General features: G+C 32.2%; 2 protein-coding genes and 2 long non-coding RNA genes across 11 annotated transcripts; 1 reads left to right on the top strand and 3 right to left on the bottom strand.

Annotated features, from left to right (window-relative positions):
• LOC104708110 lies at positions 380-2956 on the bottom strand. 3 transcript variants are annotated; one of them, XR_754743.2, is made up of 9 exons: positions 2347-2956; positions 2098-2185; positions 1879-1973; positions 1651-1779; positions 1401-1520; positions 1212-1311; positions 1009-1112; positions 877-929; positions 380-738 (listed from the first exon to the last, which is right to left on the bottom strand). It is a non-coding gene; the product is annotated as an uncharacterized LOC104708110 (long non-coding RNA). The 3 variants fall into 3 exon arrangements; XR_754741.2 differs by having other exon boundaries at positions 1009-1126; XR_754742.2 differs by having other exon boundaries at positions 1009-1126; positions 1401-1580.
• On the top strand, positions 6274-14813 carry LOC104708112. 6 transcript variants are annotated; one of them, XM_010424609.2, is made up of 6 exons: positions 6274-6617; positions 6718-6768; positions 6876-7009; positions 7080-7168; positions 7251-7309; positions 14521-14813. In XM_010424609.2, the coding sequence occupies exons 1-6, from the start codon at positions 6309-6311 to the stop codon at positions 14638-14640; spliced, it is 762 nt and encodes a 253-aa protein (XP_010422911.1). In that variant the 5' UTR covers positions 6274-6308; the 3' UTR covers positions 14641-14813. The 6 variants fall into 6 exon arrangements, 5 of the variants coding, with proteins under 5 accessions (XP_010422911.1, XP_010422913.1, XP_010422908.1 ...); XM_010424611.1 differs by having other exon boundaries at positions 6275-6617; positions 7265-7309; positions 14521-14565; XM_010424606.2 differs by lacking the exon at positions 14521-14813 and having other exon boundaries at positions 6275-6617; positions 7251-7595.
• On the bottom strand, positions 7558-11965 carry LOC109125999. The gene is made up of 2 exons (XR_002033042.1): positions 11890-11965; positions 7558-9105 (listed from the first exon to the last, which is right to left on the bottom strand). It is a non-coding gene; the product is annotated as an uncharacterized LOC109125999 (long non-coding RNA).
• Positions 14418-15528, bottom strand: LOC104708113 (elicitor peptide 5). The gene is made up of 2 exons (XM_010424612.2): positions 15066-15528; positions 14418-14979 (listed from the first exon to the last, which is right to left on the bottom strand). The coding sequence occupies exons 1-2, from the start codon at positions 15207-15209 to the stop codon at positions 14854-14856; spliced, it is 270 nt and encodes an 89-aa protein (XP_010422914.1). The 5' UTR covers positions 15210-15528; the 3' UTR covers positions 14418-14853.

Consider the following 17492-nt stretch of genomic DNA (forward strand, 5'->3'; position numbering starts at 1 on the left):
TGTTACTACATTACATTATATGGTACATTATATATGACCATTCCTTCCTTCTTAGGTCCGCCACAGAAGATATGGTGGATTTGGAAACCAAAGGTTTTAGGGTCTTCAGGGTAGACGAGGAAGGGAACGCTACTTACACTGAAGACATTGGAGATCTCTGCATTTTCCTATCCAAGTCTGAGCCTTTCTGTGTTCCTGCTAGCTCCTTCCCTGGCCTCGAGAGAAACAACATCTATTATCTCGATTTCCAAGAGTCCAGTTTCACCCAGGATGTAGGAATCTTTGGACTGCAGGATAGCACCTCAAACTACTCAACGCCCTATACGGGCAAGGTCCCTTACTATTTCCCACCTCAACCTATGCAATGAGTTATCCTCTGTTTTTTTTTTTGGATTAGACAGCCACTTCTATCCATCCGGTCTTTGGTCTGAAATTAATCTGATATGAAATGCCTTTTTTCGTCAACAATATCCAAACTGTAGTGTATGGAGCTATGTAAAATGACACATCATAGAGAGTTGTCAAAATCTTCTTATTATAAATAATTCTGCAATTGATTCCTATGCATAGTAAATACGAATTAGACTAAGAGAAGATGATATGGTACAATCTTATGGCTTCGATATAGCATTTAGCTAGGGACCAGTTTGGCTTGCTTGAATCTAAAGCAGAGGTTTTCCGTACTTCTCAGTTTCTAGTGTTTCAACGGTGTTTACTGTTTAGGAGATGAAACTGGATCTGAAAACAAGAAAGACCTTTTAATCGTTAATTTGAATGTAACAGAAACTTCTTTTAGACTTTCAAAAATGCTCTATACATTCACAGACGAGTAAAACAGTAAATGTATATCAAAACTTCCCACTTGACGACATTTACCTTGTTGACTCTGTAAGCAATGACGTCTTTCTTCAAATACCAACTCTGAAATTCTACAAAACATAAATCAAATCGTGTTATGAGCCAAAAAAAGAATCACAGACTCGTCATAGTATGACTTGTAATCTTCACCTCTAAGAGGCAAGTAGGCCACTGGATATAGCCTTACAATAGAATGTCAACTTTCTCAACTACATTTTCTGGAACTGGCGTGATCACATACAAGATTCCTCTCTCTGTGTCAATTGCCCTCACGATTCAAAAACCAATATTTCAATAAATAATCATTTCCAGAGGCTTTTTCACTGATTGCAATGGATAAAACAGCAACTTACCAAGACCTACACATGATGGCAAATCTTCAAACACGTCGTTGCTAATCCCCAAACCAACAATGGAAGCATTCAAACTATAATACACTTCAGAACTTGGGATCTAGAGAGAACAAAAACAAGAGAAACCCAATATATGCATCAATCTTATATAGATTACAATGATATGACCCTTTACATTGTTTTGTTTACCTCTGACAATGGAGATGGTTGATTGTTAAACTCGATATTGGAACTTCATAAGGAGTATGAGAAACGAGTACACGGGTTAGTTCTTTGATCGTGTTTCCTTCTTTTCCTTTAATGCATTGCCTGAAGTAGGCAATTATACACATGTCCGTCATCAAGCGAGCATCCTTATGTATTAAAACGCTGTACAAACAGGAAACATGTAACAATAAAACATATCGAATGAGATATTTTCGATATGTACAGGACTTACGATCGATCGATTATATTGTCTTGGTAAGCAGATTGAATCCAACTGGTAGGTTCTTGTTGTAAGCAGAGACGACGTGGGAAGGAGAAACATATCTCAGAACGTCCACCAATAAATCATACCCAATTCCTCCTAAAGATTGTGAATCATTATATTAGTGAAAGAAAAAAATTAACGTGTACTTTCTTCTGTTGGACATTATCCTTTTCTTGTTTTAAAAGGATGAGTTACCTTTAACTTATCCTGGTGTACTATATTAATGACAGGCAGCGGTTCAGTTTTGTTCTCGTTAGACTTGCAGAAGTGTAGCTGGTAGCAATACGACTCTTAGAAAGTAGAAAAGAAACAAGCCAAAAACGTAAGTGACAGAAACAAACAGCACTATAAAATTAAGTGTTCGGAATGCAAACAGCAAGAATCGTCAAAGCAGAAAGTATAAGGAGGGTACACCTAGAATTGATTTATCAACAACTGTGAGAGAAGAAAACCAGTTGGCTGGCCAACATCGGTATCAGAACAAGCAACCCTTTTTTTGTATCTGTAAACCACACACAAAGATTGACTTTTCAGCAAAACTTATCCAAACAAAAAGCAACCATGATATAAGCCAACAAAGAAAATATATGGAATTACTCAAACTAGCAGAGAAACTTGTTAAGAGACTTGAACAATAAAGAGAGGCTGGAGAGAAGCAATAACCTGTGGAGAGAAGAACTTCAACAAGACCAAAATCTCTAACGAACTGCAGGAAACAGAGATTGCCGCATCCGACCATATTCCTCTGGTATGAAAGGCAATTTCTTTTCTGCGTCTGACGACATTGCAGCGACACACCTTGGCCACTCCAAATCCATTGTTACAGAGTATTAATAAAAAGACCAAGACCATTAAAATTTAGTAAAAACAAACCTACCCAACAACAAGTTCTTAACTTGGTTCTACCCTAAAACAACGACTTTGATGCATCTAAATTAGATTCCACTACCTATATATATAACAATACATCACAATTCACAACAAGCTCGATTTTTTAGAATCTAAAATTTTACGATGATGCCCAGAATAATCTAGGTAAATTCTCTATTGAGCTAAGAGATCCAAATTAAGATAGCAAGGAGAGTGACAAAACTGAAAGACATCGTCTCGTCGGAGAAAGAAATTTTAACGGCGATTTTGGAGTTCTCGACCAGAAAAGAATAAATCTAATATTTTTAATTCAAGTGCTTTCGAAACCGAACCGGGAACTTAAACTAAAATCAATAGAATTGGTTCCAATTTAAAAACCAGTATTGTTAAACCCAGACCAAGAGGTCTGATAAACAAAATAAATATAATTCGGTCCCTTTCTCTTTTTCTTTATTATTTTCATTGTTCAACAAAACCCTAGGCGATATCTGGGTGGTGACCCAACGCCTAGCGCCTAGAACGCTTAGTCGGGGCCTAGACGGTTTTTAGACGGTTTAGGCGTTTACAACATAAAATATTATATATATATAATTATATTAAAATATATGTTATAAAAATAAAAAATTTATAAATTATAAACAACGGTAAGAAAAATACATTTATTTAAGTTATATTAACAACATATAAATGTTTATAATTACGTATATAGATATAAAACATGATAATTTAATTATATGTAATTTAAAAATCAAAAATAAATATTAAAATAAAATGTATGTAATTTTAAGCGGATTAGACGGTCATCTAGGCGTCTGCTGAGCGCCTAGCGCCTAGGCGGCTGCCTAGACCGCTTTCTTGAACACTGATTATTTTATTTAGTTTCTCTTTATATCAAACTACTGACCTTAATTGGTCTTCCTTTCCACATGAGAACTTCAGTCAACCATTCTCTTCATCCTTCTATTTTGTCTTTTCCAAGTTAAGTGGTTGAGTTTTCAAAAATATATTTATTCCCTCTATTTCATAATATAATATAATATATTTTTGGAGATTTTTTTGTTTTGTTTTATTCACGCTATTTCATATTATAAGATGTTTTTTTTAAGTTTTTTTTATAAAAATCAAATATTGATTAAAATATTTTACATATTATCTTTTATGATTGGTTAAATTTTTTTTGTAAAAAAAGAAAAACTCTTATCCTGAATATTTTTTTGTTAGAATATCTTATATTCTGAAACGAATGAATTATCAAATTTTAGAATGAGGTAAATAATTGGATTATAACTACAATTTTATCATAGTGGTAAAACATGACTTATGTTAATGTGTGTTGTTATACATTATCTAATTATATTAATAATGTTTTAAAAAGAAAGTTTAGTTGTCTTACAATTTTAAGTTCTTGAAGCTAAAATTTTCAAAACCTTTCCCTTTTTTTTTTTGTTAAAGTTAAACTCTTTTCTTTGTCAAAACCTTTCCCTTGTTTTTATAGTATAAGAAAACACAGATCTAGCAAAAAAAAAGATTCAAATTTCTAATAAGTAAATTAAAAAACAAATCTATAAAAACGAGGGAGCTCAATAAAGAGAGAGAAGAGAGAAATTCATTCATCTTGTAGTAGTAGTACTATCGAAGTCAGCTTTCCCTTCCCTTCACCATCATCATCTTTGTACTCTTTTCCCCCAAATTTAAAAGATGATAGTTTTCCTTTTCTTAGCCAAATTCAAAGATGAATAGAAAAAATATAAAGATATTATATTTACTCTCAGTTAGGTAAACTACATAAAAGGTCAAATTCTTGCTTCCAAGGCACTGATTTTATAACCATTATAGGACTAAAAAATCGATATAATAGATGTTTTGGGTATTATTTGCTTAATGGGGGAAACTACAGATATTGAGATATATGATTATATACGATATCCAAATAACAATGATTAGTAGATGTAATCAATAGTATATTGTTATCTAGTTCAATGAGTTACACACCAACTTGTCGAACAAGTGTAGCAATATTAATGTATTCCGTATCCAATGTCAATCAATGGTCTCACCCCAAAGTCCCAAGGAAAGTAAAATAAATGTATGTCGCATTACTATTTTTATGGCGTATAACAACTTGTGAGGATCTAAAAGAATCTGAAAAGTAAAGAAGCATCGTACAATATTCATATCAATGCAGGTCACCCTCACACCAGTTGTAGATGTAATCATGCTTCTCTATCTCTCGAGACTTGGGATCACAACAATAAAGTTATATAAAAAAAAATGAATACAACTGTTTGAAATGGATATTGGAATAGTGTTAATGGTTATTAATTTATGTATCATGCTACATTGTAATGTTTATATATACTAGTACTTTATAGTGTTGTTTAGTTTATGGTAGTTTCTTACTTCAATTTTAGTAGATTCAAGTATGATTTTATTTGGTTCATTAATTGTGGAAAAAGGATTTTATATAGGCAACCCGAGAGAGATGGATGGAGTGTGTGGAATATACTTAATTAAAATCGGTTGGTTCACTTCATTGTCGTAAAAAAACTTAAAAGTGAGGATAAGGACAAGGATGGTTCACTTCATTGTCGTAAAATGGTTGGTTCACTTCATTGGTTCACTTCAACATAAGCTAGCTCCAATCTTCTTCATCTTCTACTCACTTTCCGTCCCCACCGTCGGCAATGATGTTTAGATATATTCTAGTCGCAAGAAAAGACCAAATAATTAGTTCTTTAATCCATTTTTAATAAATCATACAAATAAAGAGAATATCATTTACGTTGTGGTCGTCGAGGCTAACTAAAAACTTATTTGTTCATAAATAATTGAGAGATGTGTGCATGATGGATTTCAGAGATATGAGAAATGTGTGCATGATGTGTGTAAAAGTGGTCCATAAGTTTGTTAAATAAAGTAATAGGTTTATGTACTAACAAAGCATAAATGGAGGACTTAATATGCAATATCATTATTTTACATCTTCCAGTTCGGTCCGACTGAACAAAGTGATTAGGGGTGTCAAAATGGGTAAAAACCCATGGATTTACCCTGTTTGTCTATTATTTTAACGGATATGGGTTAAGTTTTTATACTCATATAAATAAATAAGTTTTGATGTATTCTTCCAATGGGTTCATGGGTTTAATGGGATAAACTCATTAGGGTTATGGATTACCTATGGGTTAATCGAAAAAAAAAAAGATAATATATATATATATATATATATTATGTATATGAAGAATGAAAAACAAAAAGAAAATAATATTATGAAGAATGAAGACTATGAAGTTAAAGAATCTGACTGGATCATTTACAGAAGATTCAAGTGTTTTTTTAATTTTAAATTAAGAATTGTTTTTATTTTAAATTAAAAATGACTTTTTATTTTGGTTTAATAGATTTTTGGCTTTAGGATTTTAGGATGTTCTTTCTATTTTAATATCTAAATATTATTTTCTTAAACTTGAAAACTTTGGTTGGTTTTATAATTTAATTTATATAATAAATTATGGATTTAATATTAATTATTTTATTTATATGTGGATAATCCATATAAACCATTTAGCCATTGGGTTTTATATTATTGGGTATGGATATATAAATTCAACCCATTATAATAAATGGGTCGAGTTTAACCCGCCCACGAAAGTCTCTAACCTATGTGAGTATGGGTCGGGTCGGGTCGGGTTACCCATTTTACATCCCTAAAAGTGACAAATCGACTCGAACCAGAATCGAGAGCTCAACCCATTATGTTCTCCTTACCTTCCAAATTGCGATCCCCCAAACCTGTAATCTTCGGGAATCCGATTCTCAATCACGGATTCTTAGATAAAAATCAAACCTTTCGCCGACGGGACACTCTCCGGCCGATCTCGCGATTGGCGAAGCGTTCAAACTCAATCGTCTCTTCTGCTCCTTCTCCATTGTACTCAAATCCACAGCAGGAGCCATCGATCTCTCCCCAGTTGACGTCGTCCGTGGGACAGCCTCCTCTCCAACTCTCTCAATGGACAGTCACACAGAAGCACTTCGTCTTGCTTAATGTCGTCGCTTGCGTAGTAAGCTTCAACCCTATCCTCCAATACTTAATTTTAGCTTTTGGGTTTTAGGTTTTGATCCCAATTGCTCAGTAGAGGTCTCAGCTTTATCCACTTTCAGACAGCAAGTTCAGCATCGTGGCTCTTCTTTGCCGCGATTCCTACTCTTCTGGTTCGGTTTCTTCACCCTGTTTTGCTTTTCTATATAACCCTTTGATGATCGGATTTGGAAGGTTGATTTGAGTTATATTTACTTTGGAATGTTGGAAAAAAAAAAAGGCTTTTAAGAAAGCAGCTGAGTCACTTGAAAAGCTTCTGGATGTAACTAGAGAAGAGCTACCTGATACAATGGCTGCTGTTCGATTATCCGGAATGGAGATCAGTGACTTAACTATGGAGCTCAGTGATTTAGGGTTTGTTTCCACCATGAATTACTAATTTCTTTTGTATCCTTTTCGTAACTCTCTTTCAATGTTTGTGTAGCCAAGGCATTACTCAAGGTGTTAAAAGCTCAACACGGGCTATTCGTGTAGCTGAAGATAGACTAAGACGGTTAACAAACATGAATCCAGGTTCAGCCATCAACTTCTAAACTCTATTTTTTTCTCAAGCTGTAGGCGTTTCATCGTTAACTCCATTTTTTAACCTCATCAGTAGCTTCAATGCAGGAGGTGGTGATTCGTCAAACCAAGACAGAGGGAAAAGAACCAATGGTGGCTAAAAAAGCTAGGAGCTTTAAGGAAGGGATCGTTAAAGGACGTTCGTTATGGCAATTGTTCTTCACAATCACTCGTTTCTCTAAAACCACCACAAGTTATCTTGCAAAGCGAGCTAAGAAGTAGAAGCGCCTAGAAGGTGATCGTCACTCAGATCCCACTTTTCTCTTACCCTTTTTTCAGAATCCGAGTCTAGCTTGAGTCTTATTACTAGCTTAAGAACCTACTTTTGATTGAATATGGAATTATATAATACTGACATCATTATTCCTTGAGAAGCAAAGCAAGTTTCGTTTAGAGAGTAAACAACTAAACAAGATCCAGTTCTACATAAAGAAGACTCTTAGCTACATGTCGTAGTTGTTAACTCCACCTCGTTTTCCTAAGCTAACCGGTTGCTTCCTTATCATTCTACCCATTAACTTGATATCCCTCGTTGAAGTTTCAATAGCTGAATCTTCTAGTTTCTCCTCCTGCACCACCAAATAAAAAACAGTAGCTAAACGCGCACACACAAAAAGAAGAAGAAAAGTTTTAGAGAGGAGAGAGAGAGAGAATGATTACTTTTACATTTTTTCTTGGTTTTTGCTTTGGCCATGTCTGAAGAAGAAGAAGACGAGCGTCTGAATCTCAGACACCTGATGAAAGCCTTAACAGGTTGAGGAATGACCTTGCAACAATCTTTTTTGTTATCTTTCTCTCGCTGCATCTTCTCTTGTCTCTTGTCTTCTCTGTGTGTGTGTGACTCTCTCTCCTCAAAATTGTCTTTGCTACCAAAAAGATCACTCATCCTTTAAATGCAAATTGTAAAGCGGCGAATTAGATCCATTAAAGAGTGGCAGTCTCTTTCTGTTTTTTAAAGATGCTAGTACACAATACACAATGTTCCACTTTGTGAGAACCCGTAAGCTCGATTAAAGGATTGGTTATCAAGAACTTAGTTTTCCCAAATCCAAAACATCGATTTATAAAATTACATTTTCCAAATAAGAGAAATCTTTGGTTTTTAATCTCTGCAAATATTCAAAACTCAATGCCATTTTGTAATTTTTTAGATAATGATTTATTTGGTAGTATATTCGAGGGTAGTTACATATCACGTGTATGTAGCGAAAGGTAATAAATAGAGTATTTCATCTTATTTACGTAACAGTATTAAATTTGGACGACAGAGATACTATACTAGCACTAGCAGTCCCACCTCATCACTCTCTTTCTTAAGATATACGGAGAGCCAGACACCACCACGTGACTGCACACTATACATGCAAATAGTTTTATATTTTTAGCCAAATTGATTATTTGATTTGCTTTATGTTTGTTTGTTGTTGTGATAAGGTATTTTGGTTATACATATTTCGAGGTTTGAGATCGAATTGATCGTTATAGTATATTCATGTAGTTAGTTTTCTTAAAAGATGATATAATCTTCTTATTTCTTACACAACTTGAACGATCCACACCATATCAAGTATTTTTGTCTTTTCTTATTATGTCTTAAGAGAAATACAGGACGCAATCTTCAGGAATTATACAGCACAAGTCTTCAATTATACACTACATTACTAGCAGAAAAGACAAAGGAAGAATCAAGAATGTCTTCATAAAATTATTACTTAATCAAAGTAAAGAAACTAGAAAGGCTTGTTCTCGTAATTGACATTTTTCTAGTTTTTACGTCCAGGCTTGCCTGGACTAGGATCTGGCGGCTTCTCCACTACTTTCTTTGGTTTCGCGTATGCCCTCGACGACAATTCCACAACCTCAACCTCAACTTCAACTTCATTCTCCTCCTTTATGTTAAGAAGAAGATTTATCATTCTTTATGATATATAAAACAAAGCACATACAGAAGAAATAGAAGTTAAGGAGTGATGTGTCCACAAAAATTGTAAATAATCTTTTCTTTATGAGGTGTCAACATCTAATAATCAAAAGTTACATTTTATTTTCATTTTTATATTTCTTATTTATTGTATAGTCCACCTAAAATGTATATCTCTGCAGTTTTTTATTATAATTACTAGGTTTTGAACCCACACATATATTTGATATATTTTGATAAAAATTATATATGATTGATTACGGTAATAAAATATTATCTTATAAAAAAAAATTAGTACTAAGGAAAAAAATTAAATTTCAGACACAATTTTTTAAAATATAAAATCAGTTGTGTTATAAAATCAAATCTGATAAAAAAAATCAAAAATTTAACTTGACGTCCATGCGAGGCAAATCAAACAAATGACCTCACATATCCTAAACTATTTTTTTTGACCACCAGAAAATCGAAACAATTTTATAATCATGAATTTAACTCGTTTTCATATTTAATTGATCGCTACCACCTATGTTTTCGTGTTTTTTATTCAATGTTTTCTTATTCTTCATATTCTTTCTTGTCATTTTCATTGTCAAATTATGTGTTAATTGTCATCGTAACTTTTACTGTTTGGTTCTTCGTTATACTTTTTTTCTTCTTTTTCCTCTTCAACTTTTTCACATTATTCCACTGAAAAACCTTTTTTTAGACTACCACACAACTTGTTAACCCATCAAACTCCAAGAACAAAATAATTTATGTTCTCATAAAATTTGTGAAATTCATGATTACCAGCATAGTCAACACATGCACCCAATTATTGACAATTTTATCCATATACTTATTTGGTTTTAGATCCACGCGTTTAGAAACTTCTCAAACCAAAATCCTTACTTGGTTTATAATATTTTAAAAACATAATAAAATATACTAATAATTATTTATTTAATATGAATCATATGATATATAGAAATATGAGTACACTATAAGAACATATTAATTATAAATAAATAATATCAATTATATTATATCATAAAATAATATCAACCGTATCATATTATCAAATAACTGTAATTGTATATAACAGTAACCGCTTGAACCGTAACCGTATTTAAACGTAACCGTTTGTTAAATGGTTATGGTTAAGGTTACAAAAATTTCTAACCATAACTGATAGTTAATAAACCTTAACCGTGACAACCGTAACCCTGGTCATGCCTATGTATAGCTAATAAAACATGTGTGTTTGTCGTCCAGCTTTCTTCTTTAAACCTCAAAATTTGACTCAAACGTCAAATTAAGGTCTTGCGATGTCAATACTTCTTCCTTAGACCAAAAAATAAAAAATTAATAAAAGAATATCAACTCATCTATAAAATAATACACAAAAATATGTTTTACAGCTCGTAAGAAATAAAAAGCACAAATATAGATAAATAAGATAATTTATGTTTTGCATCAATATTTATAATATTTTAAACTTTTAAAAGGTTTCGAAATATAAAATTTGAATTTTTTAAAAATTTTCAATATTTATAATATTTTAAACTTTTAAAATTTAAAACTTATAATATTTTTAAAAAAAATTAAAAGCTAAGAACTTTTAAAAGTTTCAATATTTATAATATTTAAACTTTTAAATTTTTTAAATATTATAATATTTTTTTGAAACTGTTTAAAGTTTTAATTTGATCAAATAAAAAACCAGATCAAACTAAATAAAACTTTTAAACTTGGACGCCTGATAAATCAAGCTTTCTTGCTCATTCGTTGATGGAAGCATATTAATCTTATTTATACTGGTTATGAACCGTTGTCTAAAAAATTTATAGCCAATGTGGGATATTGTGCTTAGTTCGTTGATTTTCATAAATTTAAAATTTTCCGTTTTTAAAAAAATTATGTAAATTAAAAAATGTTAATGAATGACATGTCAAATAATGATAGATTGTTTAAAATAAGTCTTAATATAGAAAATTCTGGAAATTGTATAAAATGTTAATAAGTGATATGTCAAATTTCTATTAGTTGTTTAAAATCTTATGTGGTCGGTCTTAGAAGCTTATAGCTCATACTTTTTATTAGTATAGATTTAAGGTCTAATTTTATAAGTTTGGGATCATTGGTGAATGATTTTGGTAACAGTTTCACCAATCACGTTAACTTTCATAAATTCTTCATAAACTATACTAGAAAATATCACTAACAGTTTAAGCTTTTTGTTGTTTTTGCTAAATTAAGCCAAGATATATTATTTTAATTTACTATATCATTATATTTTAACTAGAAATTCCATATTAAAAACATGGTACATAGAGTAACATATATATACGAAGAGCATTACAGATCTACTTATTGTCAATTGACATTATAAAATCCATTACTAATAGATTTGAACTGAAAACCTACAAAATTTAATACAACCACAATAAACCAACAAGAAATGTCACATTCAAAATCTTTGCAACCAAATTTTATTTAATATATATAGGTCACACTAGCCACAGTCTAAATCAAAGTTTATCCCAATATTCGTTCTGAAGCGGAAAAAAAATTACTATAAAAAACTCATAATATATTTGAAAAAAAAAAAAAAACTCGTAGCTTTTGAGGAAATATGTTGACAATGTTGTACTAGGAATCTCATGTTCAAAGACGTACGAAGAGATCTAATCGCATGAATGCTCACAAAAGATATGAAACATTAATTTTAATATAATGGTCGTTTCATGGTACTACAGAATTTACTTACCGGCAAACGACGATCATAAGGAGATGGCAGACCAAAAAGCTTGAGTAAGAGAGATCGGAAAGTTTGGTGAATGAACTTAAAAGGGATCCAAAGATAGTAAGAACTCCTCCTCCTTCTCTCTCCATCTTCTTCTCTTCTTTTTAGTTCTGCTTCGTGATGAGAAATAGCTAGCTAATAGTGAGAGAGTAGGTGATCGCCACTACAAAAAAAAAAAAAAGGGATTTAACGTCGGTTTTTCTAGTGCAGCGTCGGTTATGAGTGACGTGAATAATATAACGTTGGTTTTCAAACTGACTTAATAAGCTTTGACGTTAAATTATTTTGCTTCAGTTCAGTATGTGACGTTATGTTTGTCGTCTGAATTCTCCGTCGGGTTTTTACCGTATTTAAGTTGGTAATTCATTGACGTTAATGTTTATATATAACGACGTATGTTTTGATCCCAATTATTATTTTATTGCCAAATTTCCTGATTATTATTTGTTAAATAAAAATTTAGTAATCAACAAAAATCTTGAAGACATGTATAGTGGACCATGTAAAATTTATATTGATCAACCGTATATATATGTCATGTAAACATTGCATACATATAATATCTTCAAAACTTTTTTTTTTTTGCCGGTATCTTCAAAACTTTTAAAGTGGGGCTCCTCCGGTAGATTATAGATCTTTTCAGCCATGACCAGAGAAGTGTACCTAAACACAATAATCATAGATTTTTGTAGTTAGGCTTCGTGCATCCAATAATAAATGCTTTACACCAGATGACACATTAAGCATGCATATACATGTCATGCCAAAATAACACACACAATGAAATTTTTAAAAAAAAGACTCTAATTAAAGGAGGGAGCTTGATTGTACATGTCATGCCATTTATAAGGCGATAAGAATGTACCTTAGATTTTGGGAGCTAGAGCAATCTTGGACAGAGAGTGTTGAAGAATTTGTCTTCTCCTTACAGACCAAAAATGAGAAGCAGAGGATTATCAGTTAAGATGTATGACATCAGATAAATAAACAGACCTTAACAAAGAAATATTTCAAAATACTACTTTACTTGGTATAATCCCTTAGTGTAGAATATACATAAAACCTTTTGGTAAGAGCTTGAGACATATAACAAAGGTAAATACTTCCTCCGTTTCATAATATAAAATGTTTTAGAAAAGTTTTTTTTGTTTCATAATATAAGTTGTTTTCAAGTTTCTATGCAAATTTTAAATTAATTTTATTTTTTATAATATTTATATTATTTAACTTTGCTTATGATTAGTTAAACTTTTTTAAAATAGATGTTTTTTAATATGCATGTTTTTAATTAAAACATTCTATATTTTGAAACAGAGGGAGTACTAATCAAGTAACTAATTTTCAAATTTGTTTAAAAAAAAATGGGATAATGTACTACATAAATCATAAATGAAGACTTAATATACAATATTATTTATACATCTTGCAACAAAATTTGTTTAAATAAAAGAAATAGGGTTAATTTAGTAATCAAAGCATAAGTAGAGGAATTAATATGAATTATTATTATTTTACATCTTCCAACAAAATTTGTATCAGCAAAATTTGTCAAACACTGTATTCGCAAGTTCTTAACAAAGTGCAGAGACTTGCCTAGTTCGGCACACAATGATATCATACCAATGGTTTTGGAACTGTGTAGACTGCTGAAGAAAGTCCGTCCTAACATGGAACTCCACTGGTTCTGCTTCACTGTATTTCTTTCCATGTTAAAATGGGTTGATAGATTTGATTGCATGGACATGCGGTGGTTTATTAAAAAGGTTGTGATGTCACTTTCTGTTGATATAGGTAATGAAATTCACACAATCATTTCTAAAGATATGAAGTTCTCTGAAATGTTAAGAGCCTACTGACAGCTATTGGAATGTCATTGGAAGATGTGTCAATGTTACACAACAACAATAGAGAGCCATAACATATTGTCGAAATTTTGTATTTGTGACAAAAAGATGTGAATCAAACCAACTAAAAGCATGTAGTAGTAGTTGTTGTGGTCTCCATATGAACATGTTGCATTGTGTCCTTCTCTATGATAACAATTCTTTTTGATAATTGCTTTTTAAGGAAAATGGAAAATAACTCCACATATCAGTTAACAAATTCCAAAGAAAAAAAAATTAACAGTTTAAATATGTTTAGATATAATGGTAAAAACAATGCAAAAATCCATAAGGCTAATGTATACAATAGCCCCACATACGATTTCATTCTTCTTCCCTGCAAATTAAACTAACCATCTTAACAAATTAAAATTACAACTAATATACAAAGCTCAAACCCATAAGATCCCTGGTCGCGGGAAAAGACCAAATAATTAGTTGTTTGATCCATTTTTTAATAAATCATACAAATAAAAGAGAACATCTTTTATGTTGTGGACGTCGAGGCTAATTAAAAACTTATATGTTCTTAAATAATTGAGAGATGTGTGCATGATGGATGGCGGAGATATGAGAAATGTGTGCATGATGAGTGTAAAAGTGGTCAAGTTTGTTAAAATAAAAGTAATAGGTTTATGTACTAAACAAAGCATAAATGGAGGACTTAATATGCAATATCGTTATTTTACAGAGAGAGGGAAAAGAACCAATGGTGGCTAAAAAAGCTAGGAGCTTTAAGGAAGGGATCGTTAAAGGATGGCGATTGTTCTTCACAATCACTCGTTTCTCTAAATCCACCACAAGTTATCTTGCAAAGCAAGCTAAGAAGTAGAAGCGCCTAGAAGGTGATCGTCACTCAGATCCCACTTTTCTCTTACCCGTTTTTCAGAATCCGAGTCTAGCTTGAGTCTTATTGCTAGCTTAAGAACCCTTTTTGATTGAATATGGAATTATATAATACTGACATCATATTGTTGAGAAGCAAAGCAAGTTTCGTATAGAGAGTAGCCAAGATGATCCAATTCTACATAAAGAAGACTCTTAGCTACATGTCGTAGTTGTTAACTCCACCTCGTTTTCCTGAGCTAACCGGTTGCTTCCTTATCCTTTTACCCATTAGCTTGATACTCCTGGTTGAAGTTTCAATAGCTGAATCTTCTAGTTTCTCCTCCTGCACCACCAAATAGAAATAGTAGCTAAACACACTAAAAAAAAAGTTTTACAGAGGAGAGAGAGAGAGAGAATGATCAGTTTTACATTTTGTCTTGGTTTAGCTTTGGCCATGTCTGAAGAAGAAGAAGAAGACGAGCGTCTGAATCTCAGACACCTGATGAAAGCCTTAACAGGCTGAGGAATGACCTTGCAACAATCTTCTTTTTTGTTATCTTTCTCTCGCTGCATCTTCTTCTCTTGTCTTCTTTGTGTGTGTGACTCTCTCCTCAAAATTGCTTTTGCTACCAAAAAGATCACTCATCCTTTAAATGCAATTGTAAAGCGGCGAATTAGATCCATTAAAGAGTGGCAGTCTCTTTCTATTTTTTAAAGATGCTAGTAGAAAAACCATCAATCACTTTGACAACTAGTACACAATACAATGTTCCAGTTTGTGAGAACCCGTAAGCTAGATTAAAGATTGGTTATCAAGAACTTAGTTTTCCCAAATCCAAAATATCGATTTATAAAAATACTTTTCTTCAAATAAGTAAGAGAAATCTCGGGTTATAGTCCTTGCAAATATATAAAACTCGATACCATTTTGTAATTTTTTAGATAATGATTTATTTGGTAGTATATTCGAGGGTAGTTACATATCACGTGTATATAGCGAAAGGTAATAAATAGAGTATTTTACGAGTATTTTCTTCTTATTTACGTAACAGTATTAAATTTGGGGGTCGAGAGATACTATACTATTATTACTAGCAGTCCACCTCATCACTATCTTTCTTAAGATATACGGAGAGCCAGACACCACCACATGACTGCACACTACACATGCAAATAGTTCTTTTATTTAGCCAAATTTATTATTTGATTTGCTTTATGTTTTTTTGTTGTGATACGGTATTTGGTTATACATATTTCGAGGTATGAGATCGAATTGATCGTTATATAACAGGTTCATGTATTAATTTGGCTTTTTCTTTAAAAGACGATACGCTACAAAAAGACAAGCCTTTTGCGAGGACATATTGCGATGGAACACAGCTCTCACAAATTTACGATAGATTTACGAGAGATTTACTAAAAAATAAAAAACCATAACACATTCGTCGCAAATTTGCGACGAACTCAGTCGTCGCAAATCCGCTGCTAAATTGCGACGCATTTACGACAAATTTGCTGGAAATGTCCTTTTCTTCACAAATCCATCGCAATATTGCGACGATTTTGCAAAAACATATTCCATTGCAAAGTTAGGATAATAATTTTTTTATAAATATTACAAAACTTAATAGAATTATTCTGAAATACATTCGAATGTGTTCATAAGGTGAATTTACTAACTTTTAACATTATTTTGATGGTTTTTGCAAATTAGATATTCAAGATTTGCGACTGATTTGCTAGAGCCATAGCAAATTCGTCGCAAATCCATTGCAAATAATACAAAACATAGCAATTCCCTCGCAAATAGAAACTTTAAACCCTAAACCCTAAAGACTTATTACATTACTATTAATGATTAAAAAAGATGAATCCAAAACTATTAATCAAAGATAGCAGTGCAACACAAAATTGTTAGAGAATTGGACAATTTGGCAAATATTTGTCTCAATGTAATGAACATATATGTGATATAGTGTAGAACATCATCATGTTTAGAGTAAGATGCAAAATTGGACAATTTTGGAAAGTTTGATGATAGAAAAGAGTATGATGACACCATTGGACCTTATAATATACTTGAAAGTTAATTTGACTAATTTGTTACAATTATTTTGATGGTTTTTGCAAATTAGATATTCAAGGTTTACGAAAAATTTGCGACTGATTTGCTAGAGCCATAGCAAATTCGTCGCAAATCCATTGCAAAAAACTCAATACATATCAATTCCCTCGCAAATAACAACCCTAAACCCTTGAACCTTAACCTTTAAGACTAATTACATTACTAATAATTATTAAATTGATATCATTCAAGATTTATAATCAAAGAGAGGGCACTAATGAAAATTGCAAATCCTAAACCCTAAAGACTTTGCGAGGGATTTGCGAGGGACTTTTGCAATTATCTCGCAAATTCTGGAAATATTAATTACATATTTTTACATGCTTGCTAGGGATTTGCGAGGGACCATAGCTAATCCCTAGCAATATTTGCAAGGGATTTGCGACGCAGTGTTTTTATATATAATCAGAAAACCTAGTTTGAGCGAAGCTCAAACCTCGACTAATCCGCAGCCAAAAGAGAAACCCTTCTCGAACCCTTCTTCTCCGATTTCTTCTCTCTTCACCGATCTCTTCTGTCTTTTCCGGTGAGTCTGCTCCTCTTCTCGAACCCTAACTCCTCCTCTTCTCTCTTGTCCTCTGAATCTCTTCTCCGGTAAGTCTCCTCCTCTCCCCTTCTAAATTAGGGTTTCGAAATTGGGGATTCATTTTGGGGTTTAGGGTTTCGATTCGATTTTGGAGATTTAATTTTGGGTTTAGGGTTTCAATTTTGGGGATTTAATTTTGGGTTAC

The sequence above is a fragment of the Camelina sativa genome, chromosome 8, assembly GCF_000633955.1.
Source record: "Camelina sativa cultivar DH55 chromosome 8, Cs, whole genome shotgun sequence".
Classification (NCBI taxonomy): Eukaryota; Viridiplantae; Streptophyta; class Magnoliopsida; order Brassicales; family Brassicaceae; genus Camelina; species Camelina sativa.